The sequence below is a fragment of the Lygodium microphyllum genome, chromosome 19 (genome assembly GCF_053477565.2).
Source record: "Lygodium microphyllum isolate KBCC chromosome 19, Lygodium_microphyllum_v1.1.10, whole genome shotgun sequence".
In the NCBI taxonomy this organism is placed as follows: Eukaryota; Viridiplantae; Streptophyta; class Polypodiopsida; order Schizaeales; family Lygodiaceae; genus Lygodium; species Lygodium microphyllum.
The window spans coordinates 15,572,145-15,589,614 of record NC_141153.1 but is presented as its reverse complement, the minus strand read 5'-3'; the positions used below and the strand labels follow the sequence as shown (position 1 = coordinate 15,589,614).

The 17,470-nt window shown below is 39.4% G+C and overlaps 1 protein-coding gene across 3 annotated transcripts; it reads right to left on the bottom strand.

Moving 5' to 3' along the window:
* Window positions 1-10,492: 10,492 nt before the first annotated feature.
* On the bottom strand, window positions 10,493-16,893 carry LOC148019598 (fructokinase-1-like). 3 transcript variants are annotated; one of them, XM_087700777.1, is made up of 9 exons: window positions 16,549-16,893; window positions 14,899-14,970; window positions 13,740-13,939; window positions 13,352-13,564; window positions 12,970-13,167; window positions 12,728-12,862; window positions 11,285-11,401; window positions 11,069-11,186; window positions 10,493-10,946 (listed from the first exon to the last, which is right to left on the bottom strand). In XM_087700777.1, the coding sequence occupies exons 1-9, from the start codon at window positions 16,559-16,561 to the stop codon at window positions 10,831-10,833; spliced, it is 1,182 nt and encodes a 393-aa protein (XP_087556903.1). In that variant the 5' UTR covers window positions 16,562-16,893; the 3' UTR covers window positions 10,493-10,830. The 3 variants fall into 3 exon arrangements, with proteins under 3 accessions (XP_087556903.1, XP_087556904.1, XP_087556902.1); XM_087700778.1 differs by lacking the exons at window positions 14,899-14,970; window positions 16,549-16,893 and adding an exon at window positions 14,215-14,349; XM_087700776.1 differs by lacking the exons at window positions 14,899-14,970; window positions 16,549-16,893 and adding an exon at window positions 14,072-14,184.
* Between the last annotated feature and the right edge of the window lie 577 nt (window positions 16,894-17,470).

Genomic DNA, 17,470 nt, shown 5'->3' with positions numbered 1-17,470 from the left:
GACTAAAGAGAGAACCATAAGACTTTCCAGATCTTCTTAAGAACTATGTATCCCCTCTACAGTTGAGGTCAACTATTTAGAAGCCAGATGGATGTTACTAAATTGATTGCTTTATTACGCATTCTCTATTTAGTAAATTTATGTCAATAAATTAATGACTCACTTTTCTTTAAGTGTTGATGATGATATAGCATGGCCATGAGACCATTTAGAGACCAATATTCCTAGTGCATCACTTAATGGGGTAGTCAAAGCACTGTGATTGGGATATTTGGTATAGGTAGTACAAGTTATGAAAAGGAAAAAAAGTGTCTGCCAAGTGTAAGAGTATACACAAGAACCAAGGAGTTACACATAAATAAAGATGGATTGATTTCTAAGAAGAGGAAGTGCATTAGCATTGTGTATATGTATTTATGTGTGCATCCAAGGACGCTTGGAAACATTTACTTGTGTGTAATGAGCATTGCATTCATTTAGGATCATCCTCTCCCTTACAAGTCAAGGTTTAAGGTCTTTTCTCTCTTAATGAATCAAGGAGAGAAGTAATTATTTCACTAAGAAATATGAGAGAGGTAATTCTCTCACTATAAAAGACGAGAGACATGATCCTCTAGAAGTGAGAAGAGAAGTGATTTTCTCTTTCTAAGGTCTAAGATGACACAAGATTTTGTGTGGAAGTCAATCTTAAGGTTGAGGCCCAAGGAAATCTAATGAACTCTCCTTATCTATGGCTCAAGGTGGTTGGATGGACCATAAGTTAAGAATAGAGTTTAAAAGCTTCTTTTCTTAAAATAGACATGGTGGATCCATTTTTAAAATATCTGGCAATGGAAAACCAATCTCTAAAAATGGCCGCAAAGGTTATTAGAAATGGCGAGATCTAAAACTTTTGTGTTTGAAGTTTTTCCATCCGAGCAACGCACAGAGAGATATTCCAAAACTGGTGCTGCAGAGTAGGTCATGGAACAGCCACATCTTACATAAAGATCAACCTTTCTAATCTTGGCACTCAAGTCTCTCTCTAAGAAGAGAAGCTCCTGGAGCCTATAAAAGGGAGGCTCTCCTTAGGTGTGGAGGAGGGAAAGGAAGCATCATTTTGCATGCATGAAAGAGGAAGAGAGAAGGCGGTTTGAGTCTCACAAAGTGCTGTGGAAGCTCTGTTGAAATCGAGAACCAAGAAGAGAGCCCTACACATATTGTGTAGGAGAGAAGAAGAGAAATCAAGAAGATCAAAGGAGCCAACTTCCGAGTTGTGCAAGTGCTCGCCAATTGTATACCATGCAAGGATCTGTGTAAGTTCAAGCTCGCCAACCCTCAAGTTGTGTAAGTGCTGTGGAAGCTCTGCTGAAATCAAGCACCAAGAAGAAAGCCCTACACATATTGTGTAGGAGAGACTCAAGAAGAATCAAAAGGTGCCAACTTCCAAGTTGTGCAAGTGTTATCCGATTGTATACCGTGCAAGGAACTATGATCTTGTTCCCAAGATCTACAAGTTAAAAACCGGTTTATGTGTAATGGAGGAGCTTACTCCCTGTCAATAATATAACTCCATAAGGGGGGGATTGGCCCATCTTCCAATCCCTAGTGTGTTGTCAATACCTCTATCTCTCTCTCTTTCTCTCTACATATTTCTTTTCTCTCATCTATTCTCTGTCTGTGCTAGCATAATATTCACCATATATCTTTTAAGTATATAAGAAGGTCGAGCATATATCTCGGATCTTATAACAAAGTCCATAGTTAGGGTTCCTCTATCTGATTGGTTTTTCTCAAATTTCAACTCATACAGAAGATCATTTAAGGAACCCTCTGAGCTGGAGAAAGCTTAGAGGTAGAGCTTGAGTTGCCCTATGGTGATGGTGAGTACTGCATTGTGTATAGGAGGAGTAGGCCATGCAAACATTAGCAAGCATAGTTTTGGAAGTGAGCTCAATTTTTGTGAATGCTGAGGTATAGCTAGGGCAATGTCAATGTTTGAAGTGATAGAAAATTACCTAGGGCATCAAGGGAGAGATCTCTAGAAGAGAGCTTGAAGCGACATGCTCTGGTTTGAGAGATTCAGAAACTCAAAATCAAGTAGGTGATGTTTTGGCTATGGCTGCCACAAGGTCAAGTGGAGATGGAAGTTAGAAATGAAACCATGAGTTGGATTTCAGTTGACCTGAGGTTAAGAGGGACTGAGAGAGCAAAGAAGAGAGTTATGCCATGCTCAGTTGAGCTTTGATACCATGTGAAAATGTCAGATCTAGAGCATAATAGGAGCTATGGAGGTTGAAAGGTGCAGACTAAATTCATGTTGATATGGACAATGAGTAGACAATTGTTACACAAGTGAATTAGGTTCCAAGATGGAAGCTTGGACTCATAAAGACAATCTTGTGTATTAGATTGACAATGACAATGACACTAACTGAAAGAGGAAAGCACCATGATATTGTATTCATTATTGTGAAAGTGATAGTCAAGTACAATGCTTTATAGAAGTTGGGTTGTTCCACTCTCCTCATTGTGCATATGGGATTCAAGCTCTCTATTCCTAGAGCATACATCATTTTTCATTTCTCAACACACTAGACTCATAGGAAACTCAAAGTTCTCATGGATGCTAGAAGCCAAGAAGGCCTTCCAAACCTTGAAGACTACTCTCACCACCATTACCCCAATTCTAGTACATCCAGATCCTACCAAGCCATTTCTCTTGGAGACCGATGCATTAGACTATGCCTTAGTAGTAGCCATCTTGTTCTAGCATGCAGATGATGGTCATGTGCATCCAATGGCATTCCACTCATGGAAGTTCTCCCCCCCAAAGATAAAATATGAGATCCATGACAAAGAACTCCTTACCATTATAGATGCCTTTGATACTTAGCGTCCTCATCTAGAGGGTGCACATAAAGTTATTATCTATACAAAACATAAAGATCTAGATTACTTTATGACAACCCATATCCTCAATTGAAGACAATCTTGGTAGAGTAACTTCTTATCTAGGTTTGACTTTATCATCACCTATTGCCTTGAATGCCAACAATGCCAATCAGATGCTTTATCAAGAAGATCCTACCTCGCACACCTAAAAAGGAAGGAGAAGCTTTTGATCAACAATGAGCAATACTACTCAAGCTAGAGAACCTCTAGCTAGCAGCCATCTCCAATTTGTCACCAAGATGATCCTACCTTGATCCAGTTAATCCATGAAGCCTTGACACATGATGATTTGGCCAACAATGTCAAGAGAAAAAATCAAGAAGGAAAAGGAAATGAAGTTTGTGAGTTTTAGAAACTAATGGATTGTTATCCTATAAGGATCTACTTTACATCCCTCCAAGAAAGTTGAGACTCAAGGTACTCAACAACGCCATGTGACCCCAACAACAGGACACTTTGGAGTTAATAAGACCGTAGAGCTTATTTTAAGAGATTTTTGGTGGCCCTAGATGTGGAAAGAAGTTAAGGAATAAATAAAATCATCTGATACCTGGAATAGGGCCAAGGTACCTCGTCACAAACCACATGGCCTCCTGCAACCCTTGCCCATTCCAGTGCGACGATGCTCCTTTGTCCATGGATTTCATAACAGATCTTCCCAAATTAGACAAATATGGCTCTATTATTGTTGTGGTAGACATGTTCATAAAAATGGCACATTTTATCCCTACCACTAAGACCATCACATGCATAGCTATTGCTAGACTCTTCCTCAGATACGTTTTCAGATTACATGGACTCCTAGATGACATGATCAACAAGATCGGGGTTCCCAATTCATATCTAATTTTTGGAAGAGCCTTTGCCACCTTCTTTGGGTCCAAGTTAAGTTATCCACAACCAATCATCCATAGACTAATGGTCAAATAGAATAGGTAAATCAAGTCTTGGACCAATATCTCAACTGCACCATCAACTACCATTAGAATGATTGGTTTGAGCTCTTGCCCTTTGCAAAGTTTGCTTATAATAATGATATCCATGCATCTACCAAGAAAACTCCTTTCTTTGCAAACTATGGCCAGCATCCAAGGATGGATGTATATCTCTCCAAGCAAGTAAAGAACTGTGTGTCTGAGATAAAGCCTAACATCTAACAAATATACACCAAGAACTCAAGCAACAAACCCAAAAGACTCAGAATCAATACAAGCACTATGCGGACCAGCATTGTCTCCAACATCTAGTGTACAAAGCCATTAATAAAGTGTGGTTACTGAAGCATAACCTCTAGACAACAAGGCCCTCCACCAAGCTAGACCACCAAAGATTTGGGCCCTTCACTATCTAGCCCAGATCAATCTAGTTGCTTACTGATTCCAACTCCCAAGCACCATGAAGGTCCACCTAGTCTTCCACGTTTCCTTGCTCGAGCTATACCGTAGATCACAACTGAGGGGAGAGAGATCAAATCTCCCACTACCTGTCCAGATTGAAGATCATGAAGAATTTGAGGCCGAGCATGTCCTCGGGGAGTCCACCTTATAGAACATGTAAGGTACCACGTGAGTTCAAAAGAAAGGGTATTAAATTTAGTAAAATTTACAAGATTATATTTACAAAAGGGATTTTTAATTACAATTTTTAAAAAATCCATAAGTTTAGTAAAGTAAACAGGGTCATTTTAAGGACTTATAGCATGTAAAGAAAGGGTATTTCTTAATATCTTTTGAACGCATGTTATATAGATGATTTGTTATAGATGGACTCCTTAGGAGCATGTCTTAGACTCAAGGATCTCCACAGCTCCATTGGAATACCTTGTTCACTGAAAAGGATATGACATCAATGATTGCACTTGGGAACCTATAGAATATCTCTAAAGAGCACCTCTCAAAGTTAAAGAATTTTATAAGAGGAATCCAACAAAACCTTGGACCAAGCCACCAAGCCACTCCTTGTGGAACTTGTCACTAGAGGAGGGGGGATGTCATGGACATGCCATGATCAAGTATACGAACTAATTCTTACTCATACCATATGAATCCACATCCCATGCGAATGCACCCTTAATAGGACATCCTCAAGCCAACCATGAGAACCCATTCTTGCCATGTCATCATAGAGCCTGCTAAAAGATATGCCATGCCATCATCTACATCATCAATGATGTCATCATAGAATCTTCTAAAAGATATACCATGTTATCATTGCATCATTGATGATGTCATCATGGAACATTCTAGAAGATCCTTAGCTGCCCTCCAACACCTATAAAAGGAGGGGCTTGCCATAGGGCTCCTTAGTCTTGCTAATGCTAGTCTTGGGGGCTCAAGGAGTCGAGATCTTCAAGTAAGTAACTTTGAGTTCCAATTCTAGTTCTTGTCTAGTCATGGTATCTAGTCTTGTCTTATCTTTCATTTTACTCATATTGTCTTATCACCTTGTAATCTTGTAGTACGTGATCTTGTCTGGTACTATATTGTATCTTGTTCATCCCCGTTGAGGGAGATCTTGCAATTCTAGTATCTTGTATCCATACCTACGATCTCGAGTTTTGGGATCCTTCATATACTATCGAATCTTGTTGTCTATACCAACGGTTCCAAGTTGTGGGATTTTTTGTATCTTGTTAAGTTATCATTATACCTTATGCCCCTACGTGGGATTACCTTACAATCAGAATTCTTGTAACAAATCTTGCATCTAGTCTAGTCTCAAGAGCAGAGTTGTGGTCCCATCTCATAATAGGTACCACTCCTATAGGTGCCTCTTCTATAGGTATATTGGATATATAGGGATCTCTTGGTTATGCCCAGGAGTGTTCTATGAGATGGGAGAGAGCATATACTAGACGTATCCCACCATGCTATGGATACTCAGTGCAAGTTTTTAGCACAATACATTGGATCACTGGAAAAACATACAAAAAATTTAGCAAGGATTGTGTGATAGTGTCCTTGCGTGAGGGGTTTCCAATACCTTTTGCAACTAACCACTTCTCCACAAAATGGATGATGGTGCAAATGTATGCTGATATATTTCACAAACAATCACATGCATGGAAGGCAGTAAAAAGTGGCATAGGGAAGCCCAAGTGGCTAGATTAGGAGGACTAGAAGAAGCTTAGAGAGGAGATAGCTTCCTTTCCATAGAGGTGGTAGTAGTAATGGGAGGTGGTGAGGCCACAACTAGAGTCGAGAGTAATGCACCACCTTGGCAGTGGTGGCCACATGACTTATTTAGAGGATTCTGTAAGTTCTTAATTTGTTATGTTTAATTTCCTTTTTTTTGTGTCGTTTATAGTGATAACGTGAGTTTAACAATACTAATTTATCTTTTTTGCTAGAGAACTCCATTACAAATCACAATCCTATAGGCCTGGAGACATGATATGTACATAGTTTGACTGCACTTATCGACAAGCTCTATACATGGGGTGGTTTGGTATATCATGTCTCTTTTGAAAGCATACCAAATTTTTAGTTCTTATGATCCATTATCTAATTTGGATTGATATTTGGTTATGTTGCAAAGCTCTTTCGAATTATCCATTAACATTAGAATGAACCATTGGATGGTGACCAACTATAGCCTAAGATTGGATTCATGGAGCATCCTTCTCTTTTTTGGCATTGTGCTCTATACATACTTTTTTTGATTGATTGTATATAGCTTTTTTCATAAACACATTTTTCCTTCATTGTATGTGGTTGGAATTGAGCGATTTGTATAATACATACAGACCTTTTCCTATCATTGTTCTATCCTATTGCTTACTATAGTACTATGTTAGTCATATTATCATTGTGCTTTTTTGGTTATTCAATCGATGGATTACTTATTTTCGATGAATCATAATGTACAAGCTTTGAAACTTAGTTGTATGGTTGATTGTAAATAAAATATAGAAGAATATTAAACCCATATGGTTAGAAGGGCTGCATGTATGTACCCTACCACCCCCACTATTAGAAGGGTTGTAGGGCTACATGCATGTACCCACCCCTACTACCCCCACTATTAGCATCAATATTTTAATAAAAAACCATTGATATTAGTGGAGCTATTGGTGCTAGTATAACATCACCTATACCGACACTAATCATGATGGCTTTATGGTGACACTAATAGACAACATGGGAAATCTTTCTAAAGACTAATTATATCGCTACAAGCATTGGTATTGGATCTATATGTTACAATATAACAACATTAAGGTGAAACTACTATTGTGGAAAGGATTAGCTTGAGGCTTAATAGAGAGAGGATGGTTGTGCTTAAGAACATCGTCTTCATATACTATGTTTGTTGTTGGTACAAAATTTCAATTTTCCAAGTCAAGTTGGAAAAGGAGTTGGATCATTTTAAGACCAAAATGGGATTGATTCTAAGCACTATTTAGAGTCTTCTTATGGAGGGTGGCTATTAGATGGGATCAAATGATTGCCAAAATGGAGGAGAGGTGTGCCTAAAAACATTAATGGATAAAGCAAAGAGGAAAATATTGTCATTGTTTAGAGGTGAGGTTGGAAACAACCATGGAATCTTATTGTTAAGTATTATATTATGTAAGGACAATGTTTATCAAAGGTCAAAGCTAAAATACATTGGTCTAACATGTTCTTATGCATCAAGATTAGATTAGCTATCCATGTTTCACACAACTAAATGTTTGATCAATTACTAGAGAAGTATAATTGGCGAGGCTATTTGAAGTGGAGATATCAAGACTGACCCCTCTCTATTTTAAAGTCAATTTAGAAGCCTACAAAAGTTATGAGGTGGGTTGTCTTTTGATTCTTGAAGAGCCATTGACTACATCCAAAATGGCTAGCAAAGGCATTTCGAATGCATGGACCTTTAGGATGTAGAAATATAAATGAAAGGCTTGGGAGGCAATTAGGGAGGAGTTCCATCTTACCTCTAAGGAGATTGATTGGCTACAAGAGGTAAATTCTAAGAAGGGAACCCTTTCTTATATTGGTCCTATTACAAGAAGATTAAGTTGGCTAAGTTAACGTAAGCTTAAGAAGTTCAAGATAAATGCTTTCCCAATGATTCCTTGAGAGTGTGTATGAGGTGTGTAAGAGGGTATAGGTTGCTATGTTGTCAAACAAATTGAATGTCCTACTAAGGAATCTCCTTCAAGGATGTTATTTCAAAAGCTACCTATTAAGAAGATTGGGAGATTCACAAACATCAATTCCTCATGCATTTCTGTAAAAAAGAAACACGTTTTCCACCACTTTTGTGAGAGTGCCTTTGTTGGGAAAATATGGTGGAGATTGAGAGATGTTTATTTTTGGTTTCCATAGCACCATAAAAGCAAGTAAAACTTTGCTCGATGAAGCTTGTATATTGTAAGCTAATTATAAGAGTGGTCATTGTTAAGAAAGTATGGGTGGTCACTAACTCAAATAGTGTAAGGTGGTGCAAGTTTGAGGAAATGAATATTGATAGTGCGTTTAAGGTGTTCCTTATGTGAAGGCGACATTTTTCAAGGTAGCGAAGTAACATAAGTTGGGTCTTAGAGAGAGTGTTACTCCCTTTTATCAAAGTAAGTTTTGAGCTACCTTTGGGATGTTGTAAATTATTTTTTACTCTTATATCAATAAGCCAACTATGACACGCATCACAATCAAGCGGCCTTGGTTCTCACACATAAACCTATGTTTTAGAGACTAGTACTTGATCTCCAAAGAATAAAGAGTAGCACTTGATCTCCAACGAGTAGTGACTGACATTCCACTGATGTTGTGACTCGTCAAGTACTAGAATTCACCTTTACAACTAAGGCACAAATGGTAGTAACCTAAAGTTCCATTCAAACAAGAACATAAGGTTTAGTAGATTCTTGCAAAAAGTAGCCAACGTAAAGTTGAGGGTAAAGACGAGGAGGTTCTCTTTAACTCGGCACAACACACAAGAAAGTGAAGGTTTTCCAATTGATATAGGTAGAACTCAAGATAAGAAGTTTTCCTGTTCGCCGCCCTCGGAAAGAACCTTTAATCGTCGCCTTGTTTCGCTTGATGTGCAGCCAAAAGATGAGAAGTTCTGGGCTTGCAGCACCATTACAGTGCGGTGTCAATACCTACTGATATTATCATGTACACACCGCAAAAGATAAGAAGTTGATTTTCACCCTCTTAAGCATCCACCATCATTAAACACTTCCAAAATGTCCGTCCATCGCCACCATGCCATTAAAGCGTGTCTCAGTACAGCAATCCCTTTCTCATGCATGCCCCACACACGAGAGCAGCATTGCGGTATGGCTCCATTATACTGCTGCTTTTCCCACCTCAAAATCACAACCATCGCCTTTCTGTTTCTCACAGTAGTGCCACAGCTCGCCATATTGCTTATAAGTATCCGCGGTGCTTCAGTAGCAAACGTCGTGTCCCCCGTCCTCACAAATCACACCACAGAGATCCACACAATCGTCCCCAGAATGATGGAGCTCATGAAGCTCCGGCCAGCTGCAGCCACTTCCCAAGACTTCACCTTATTCATCCCAGCAGACGCCTCTGTGGTCCTGGGCCTCCCTCGCACTATGGAGCTCGCAGAATACCACGTAGCCACCCAACGTTTGTCCTATCAAAACCTCACATGCTTGCCTCTCGGACACAAGATCCCTACCCTCCTTCCCAGCCACAGTATCGTGGTTACCAGCACACGCGGAGAGACTGATCGCCAGCAAAGACTCAGCATCGACTACGTCGAGATTGTGGCACCAGACCTCTACCATGATCAATTTGTGGTGATTCATGGTCTCAACGGTGTCCTCAATCCTTTCATGTTTGGAGGTTTCACCCCTTGAAATACCTCTTACATCCTCAGCCAATCCGCTTCCTGAGAGTACTCTTGACATGATGAGAACCTGTTCAAAGCAGCACCATCCCCTGTTGTCTACAGATTCTGTAATCTTTTGTGCTAAGATGCGCAAGTGCAGAATGCCCTTTTTCCCAGTATGCTTAACATACGAGTTCCCATTAAAATATCAAGTAAAAGATACATTACGCATTAGACCTGTAACACACCAGTCTGATCTCAAAGTCTGATGACTGGCTTTGAACACTAAAGCTTATCTACTAAAAATACAAGTGGACTATAAAGTGTTGCTCAAAGTCTCTAAAAGCACTAAATAGCACAGTATTCATAGCTGCGTGTATGTAAATCCACTGTAGATGTAAATTTAGCTGCAGTCTTGAATCATTTTCATATTCGTTCTAAAATCTAAACGAGTTGAGCCGTCTAGACATCCCAATTACAGAACACCTTCTATTAAGTAAGTTTAGAAGAAATCACGTTAAAGATGTAAGTTGCACCAATATAGTACTGGCAGTCATTATTCGGATGCACGGTAGTTTTAAGCCGGGGTACTATTGACAGTCATCTTTCGACTTGTTATGCCATGGAAGTGGATAGTGCATCTCAGCATCACCGTTAGCTATACTATAGACAGATTCGTTTTAAACAAGACAAACTCTGAAATGGAGTGCGCAATGAGATACTGATCAGTCTTACAAGGCTGGTGAAAAAAATTAGTCACTTTTCAAAGACTTACATCACACAGTTGTCTGCACCATAAAGAAAAACTACTCACAAATTACATCACATGCGTTAGCAGGGGATAGAACTCTAACAGAAAACCCACGAAGACAAAAATGGCTGTAATTATCTATAAAACGTAGCACAACACAACTTGCAGATCATTTGATCTTGATCCACTCACACTTGAACAACCTACTTTACAAGTTCTGTTAAGGACAGGTCGAGGAATGTGAGCGAGAAGGCACTCTCCATTGCGATATAGTCTGCCATGAAGGCGCACAGGGCATTTTCTTATTACCACCATCAGCTGTCCGGATCCACAGTTTTCACTTGACCAAACTACGTCTTTACAAGTTCTGCTAAGGACTCTGAGGAATGTGGGCGAGATGGCACTCTCCATTGTGATATAGTCTGCCATGAAGGCACTCGGGGCATCTTCTTATTATCACCATCAGCTGTACCATGGACAAGGTAAAGGAGTTCAAAGAATACAACAACGAACTATAATAAAAATAGAATGAAAGCTGTGCTATGCAACACACGGAGGTCATGCAACACATCAATGAGGTGATCTTACTGATAAGTCTTAAAACAGTGTCTTTGTCTGGCAAGGCTGGAATGGCTCCTCTTTCGGTGGTTGTCAAAGCCCCACAGGCATTTGCAAATCTAAGAGCTTCTTTCAAGCGAGTTTCATCCTGAAAAATTTTCCGTTCAGAACACTAGAAATGATGCCTGGCTCAACGGCTTGTGCATTTGAGATTGTACCCTTGTCACAGTCATGCCACTTTCATACCTTGTATAATGACTTGTCATTGACAAGTTGACTCAGAATACCACCAACAAAAGCATCACCAGCACCTGTTGTGTCAACTGCACTCACTTTAAAGCCAGGAACTCTTCCATGGAAATCCTGGATTTAAGAAAATGTCAATCACCTGTGTGTTGACAAAGAATCCATGCTTTTGCATAGGATATAATGATGCAAACTGACAAAGATAGGTATTTGTGGTGATTCAAACCCTTGCTTTTGATGATTCAAACATTAATTCTTAGGCTATCTGATTCAAACCTTAATTTCTGATGGGATTTTGCATTAAAAACCATGGTATAAACTGACAAATATGGGATTTGGTGGTGATTCAAACCTTGGTTTTTGTTGAAGACACGGTATAAACTGACAAAGATCATAGGTTTTGGTGGTGATTCAAAGACTGGTTTTTATTGATCCAAACCCTAACTTTTTGGCTTTCTGAGTTAAACCTTAAGTACTAATGGTGATTCAGACATCAATTCTTAAGCAGCCTGACTCAATCCTAATCCTCAACCAACCTAAACAAAAAATAACCTTAATACTTTTGTATCTATACTATTAGTTAAGGAGAGGTGGCAGGCAGCCCCCCACCTCCCCCACAAGAAAAAAAAGAGAACTTGGGGGCGGGTGCCACGCATCCAGCACGCGCCCCTGCCTGCAAAAATCGCGCCCGCCACCGGGGCGAGTCTAGGCACGGAGCACCTAGTAGGATATGATAGTACAAATCTCAGAAAGAAGTAAATTTTTTGTTAGTTTCTGGTAATTCAACCCTTGATTTATAAGCCACCTAAAAGAAACGACGTTAGTTCTTAAATGAGCTAAACAAAAAGGAAAAAAAGGGTAAACTCTATATAACCACTGATTTTCAAGCAACCTAAATAGAAAGAGAAGATCGTAACTGATTTTTAAGCAACCTAAATAGAAAGAGACCATCGTAATTGAAACTTTCATTTTTAAGCAACCTAAAATTTTAAAAAATATTAATGCTGTTCTATTAATGTAAACATAAAAACAGTACAAATGTGAATCAATCACATGTAAAGAAATGTTGGTCCGCTTAAACAATTGAGCAATCAAAACAAAACAAATACGAGACAATAATAAGGAAGCAAAGGTGTGGCGTGTCATGGTGAACAAACACCTGTGCCATCTTGAATCCAGAAACCAGCAACATTTTGTGATCTAAACCACAATTATTAAACGAACAAAGATGTGCACTCATAGAAGTTAGAACGCCTATGATGAGCATCTTACATATAAGAGCATTTCAACCATTTGCTACGTCCAAACACTCACATATGACAGTAACAAGGCAGAAATACATGTCAACATGCAGCATAGTACCTTCCCCTCAATAGTAATATTTGGCACATTGGAAATAAATTTCAACGTGTCCAGGCTTGATATGTAACAGGTCCTAGTTACCTTTGTATAGTATCTGCAGCCTTCCTGCCCTCCTGTTACAAGTAGCAACTTGAGACTTGAGTGCCAAAGCCGCAACACCACATCATCGCTACTTTGATCTCCACAAGTAAGAAAAGCGACTTCTTCCTCGCTCACCTAAAACCGGAGGGACAAAGGAAAAAGAAGCAACTCCTCTCAAATCTGAAACCTAGTGAAATGAAGTTCAACGTTAGCCTCTGCGAAGTTTAAAATGGCTACAACACCTTTATTACATCGGCTTCCTCCCAGATACTCAGGATTCCCTGCCTTGCTGCATCAATCGAGGGCCACAAAGGTATTCTTAGATTAGGATCATAAGAAAGTAGTGCACCGGCCTTCCTTGCAGCTTGCATGGCAGCGATATGTGTAGATCTACAAGGTTCCGATATCAAGCTTATGGATCCATAATGAAATACGGATGCCTGTGAAAATTTTAAGTTGCTCCAGTTGTCAGGTTGTCAGAATAGTTAGAAAGCTTAGCGAACACTCTAAACATTAGGTCAGAACTGAAACCCTAGATATATAGTCGGATTCAACATAAAAGCACATTTCTACTGAATCTCAATCTGCCAAGTCTTGATGACCTCAGCAAAAAAAGGAACTCACCCTTGATATCAGGTCAAAATTCAATTCAGCCTCTTGCAGTAGCATATCCGCACTTGGATTTCTGTAAAACATAAATTCTCGTTCTCCATCCTCTCGCAAAGTCACAAATGCAAGAGCAGTTCGAGCATGGCTGTCAAATACAACCCCAGTAGAGTCTACACCATGATGACTTAAAATGCCCTTCAGCATGTATCCAAACTCATCATCACCAACCTGATGCCAAAAGGCCCAGATTAGTTCTCATGCATGCTGCAACAATGAGCTGATGGCAGTTCTAGAAGTGTCAAAAGATTCAGATTATCTTGTATATTTCTGAATAAGGATGCTGCCAACAAGCAAAACAGTAGACATCCTTGAAATCAATAGGTCAATGTGATGGCTCAGATACCTTTCCTATAAAAGCAGAATGCCCCCCAAGTCTCGCAATGCCTACTGCAACATTTGCAGGTGCTCCACCTGGTGCCTTTTTGAATGATGGAGCGTCAGCCAATGAGTAACCTCCAAGTGTAGGAACAAAATCTATCAGCATCTCACCGAAGCACACAATCAGGCCTGTTCTAATTGGCACATCCCCATTGCTCTCAAGACCTGAAATTTAATACAAAATCACACTATGTCAACACAAGTCCTGTTCTTGGCACATCTCCATTGCTCTCAAGACCTGAAATTTAATACAAAATCACAATATGTCAACATGAAGTCCCCTCACAGCATCGTTACCTTCTATTCTGCTCTTGCAGCATACATAACAAGACAAAACCTTCAACCTCACATCATGCCGCATACATAGCAAGATGCAGATCTTCAACCTCACAGCTCGCATAGCATGAATTACAAGCTCTTCTATGTTTAATAGTACTTACCAAGTTGCCTACGCAGTTCTTATAGCACGTTTTAACTGTCTAATATTCTGCTTTGCAGCATGCATAAAAAAGTTGCAAAGGTTTCAGCCTCACAGCAAGCATGATATGACAATATCACAAGCCCACAGACATAAGTGTTAAAAGAAGCTAGATTGAAGATCTCATGAAAAGAGGAAAATGGAAGTACGAAGGAAGAAAAGCCATCCATTCACATGCATAAAATTGTGCGCACGTAAACAGCACTGATGTGTAATTACGGATTAATCTGAAAATAGCAAGATATGATTAACACCCTGCCGATAACTCATTGGACCATCTCATGTTTGTAAATCGTGTCAAACAGATCTAAGCTTTACATGATTTAAATAGTATCCCATCATTGTTAAACAGGTTTGAAAAATCTTTAAGGACATGAATAACAATGCAAAGTTTGTTGAACCAGCTGAAAAGGCCACAAGCACCATCAAAATAACATTTCAGTACAGCAACTCAATGGTCAAAAGTACCAGGCGTTATTGAAAAAGGGACCATTGTTTTAAACATGTCTCGTAAACTTTATTGAAGAATTGCCAACATAATGTTTATTAGCGAACCTGAACTGAAAGCATGTACAATTTTGCATTATTTCTTGAAGCATCTTGAAAGGCCACAAATTATCCCACACTCACAATGGTAGAGAAATACCTGCTTCAGAGATTTTATGGGGACTCTGGGACTTGACACTCAATTTCTGGAAGGCCAAATCAATCACAGTCCCTGTTTGAGACATCAGGAAACAAAAGACTTGGGTATTTAAATGCTTGTAGCATATGTAAAGCAATATGTCTAACTTATATATGCAGTATTTGTCTGCAAACCATTTGAGGGGTTAACCTGTACATGATTTCATGAAAAGATGAATTGAGAATTCCTAAAGAGTAATTCTCAAGTATTGCAGAAGTACAAGGGAATTGATTCGAAAAAGTTCAGAAATATCATTCTCGCGAGCAAATTTTTTATTAAGCTACAAACCAGGCATCTCTAAAGTCCCGAACTATAAACAGCGCAACTCAGTAATTGTGCAAAGCAATTTCTTGAAATAGAGTAAATTTCTAAAAATGTACGTCCAAATTGCTTGGTATGCCAGTTTGAGATGAGCCCAATGGGATTTGTGTATGTTTCTCGGCAGTATTTTTACTTAACAATACTGGCAAGGCAGCGAGAAACAGTATTTCTCCTGAACATTGCTTGCAAGGCATCTCTTTAGGAGCAATTTCTGAAGTCCTTTTTACCTTGAATCTACACATGTTTCGAGCTTAAAACTGGCCTGTTTGTCAAAAGCTCAATAACTAGGAAAATCCATGGCAGTAAGAGGGAGGGAGAACTACTTAAGTAGGTGTGCCGGACAAAACAAAATGGTTTTTCGAGGTTTTTGTCTCCTAATCTCACAAACCATTTCTAAAGGTTTGTAAGACAACGAAAGCGGAATCATTTCTTCAAGATGGAGCTCAAAAACCTTGATTGTTATTTAGAAATCTGGCTTGCGTTTCAGAGACCTGGTTTGTCGGTGAAGTTGCATGATAAAGGAAAAAAATGATCTTATTGAGCCTTATGATCTGGTTTGTGATTGACAAACCCTTGATTTTGAGATTCAGAAAGCTGGTTTGTAATCCTTAGACAAAAAAAGGCTCTTGAACTCAAATATGGTTAGTGATTCAGAAACCGGGAATCGTTTCTTGAGGCTTGTACTTTCTGACCTCAAAACCTAGTTCGTAATTCTTGGACAAAAAATACAGAATAATGCCTTGTTTGTCTTATTTCTTGACCTGACACGTTGTTTGTAAATCAGAAACCTAGTTTCTAATTCTCTGTGGCATTTCTTTCTGAAGCCTTCATTTCACAAACCCGTTGTGTGTTTCATCGAGTCGACAAAGTGTGTTCATGCTAACTAGACTTACTTCGAGCTTGACATGAATTTCTAGCTATAAAGATCGTTTTATTCTCAGGGTTTGTTCGCAAGAATTCGATTAATCCCATAACAATCTAAATGATCGACTTTCTAAACTATCGGCTTTGAATGTGCCTAATAATAAAAGCAAGGTAATGAACGGGAGATGTAAAAGGAACGTGTTGAAATACGGACATTCGAACATATCCATGATCAAAGCAATGCAGTAATGAAGGGGAGATGTAAGAACGTGCTGCTATACAGGCCTTTGGAAATATCGACAGACATCTCTAGTTTTTTCAGAAGTGGATTATTACACACGTCTTAAGGTATCCATGTTAGGAGAAAAGAACTTTGAAAAAGGAAACTTGCTGAACTGCACAGGAAAGAGAACGAGAGATCACGACCTCGAGTAGCCATGGCAAAAGAACGGATAATAAGCTTCCACGATCAGAGATTCTGGCTCGTGCCACGTTCAGCTGCCGCGAGCGGGTGTCGTCCTGTGCGGTCCTTTTAAGAGAGCGCTGCGATCTTCTTCATGCGTGACCAGCGCACCATTAATAAATGGAAGCAGGAAACGCAGGTTGTCTGCCGAAAGGCAGGGACTGCGGCTTTCTTTTAGTACTAAAACTTCCACGAATTCTTCGTCTTCGTCGTCTACCCAGTCGTCCTCTCTTTCTTTGTCGTTGTTGCATTTGCATGCCGACATCGCATACAGAAGAAACGGGACCTCGAAGCGGGCCTCAACTTGAGATCCGCCATCGTTGCATGCATGGACCCTTTTTCATCTTTCTTTACTCCACCTTTAGAGCGCCAAAAGATAATACATATTTGGAATATCAAAATTTGAAAACTATGACGTCACTTTTCCCATCCCTGTCCTTGTCGATGACAAAGGTTCACCCCCCCCTTTTTTTAAATAATGCGAGAAGCTATATCGACATGAAAATAATTCCATGCCCTTCTCAACTAAGGGCACCCACGAACTCCAAAACCCGAAATAACTTGGACTACACTCAGACCACCTTCATGCAAGCCAAAGCTGCTTTGAAAGTGTGCTCTCCTTTTTGGACATCCTTTCATTCCTTTCTCTCCATATACAAGCAATTGTCACTTCTCTACGAAGATCCCGGAGCTTGAGGGACTCCTAAATTAAGCTTGCTACATCTCCAAACAAGATGACCTTGTGTGTTATATTCGAATCAAAACCAATTGCATGCATCAATTTCTTTAGTTTGTTCTAGATTTGTTTAGTTTATCTCCACTCTTAGAAAAGATAGTATGTACTCTTAGATTCTCTTTTGCATAAAATACAAATAGGAGACTTGT

Bases quoted from the DNA above. Each gene is read 5' to 3' on its own strand.
- LOC148019598 (XM_087700776.1), bottom strand. From the start codon at position 14,174: ATGCGAGCTGTGAGGTTGAAGATCTGCATCTTGCTATGTATGCGGCAT. The intron at 13,940-14,071 runs GTAACGATGCTG...ATTAAATTTCAG, and splicing joins CTGCAAGAGCAGAATAGAAG to GTCTTGAGAGCAATGGGGAT. The intron at 12,863-12,969 runs GTGTTGTAGCCA...CTCCGGTTTTAG, and splicing joins AGGAAGCCGATGTAATAAAG to GTGAGCGAGGAAGAAGTCGC.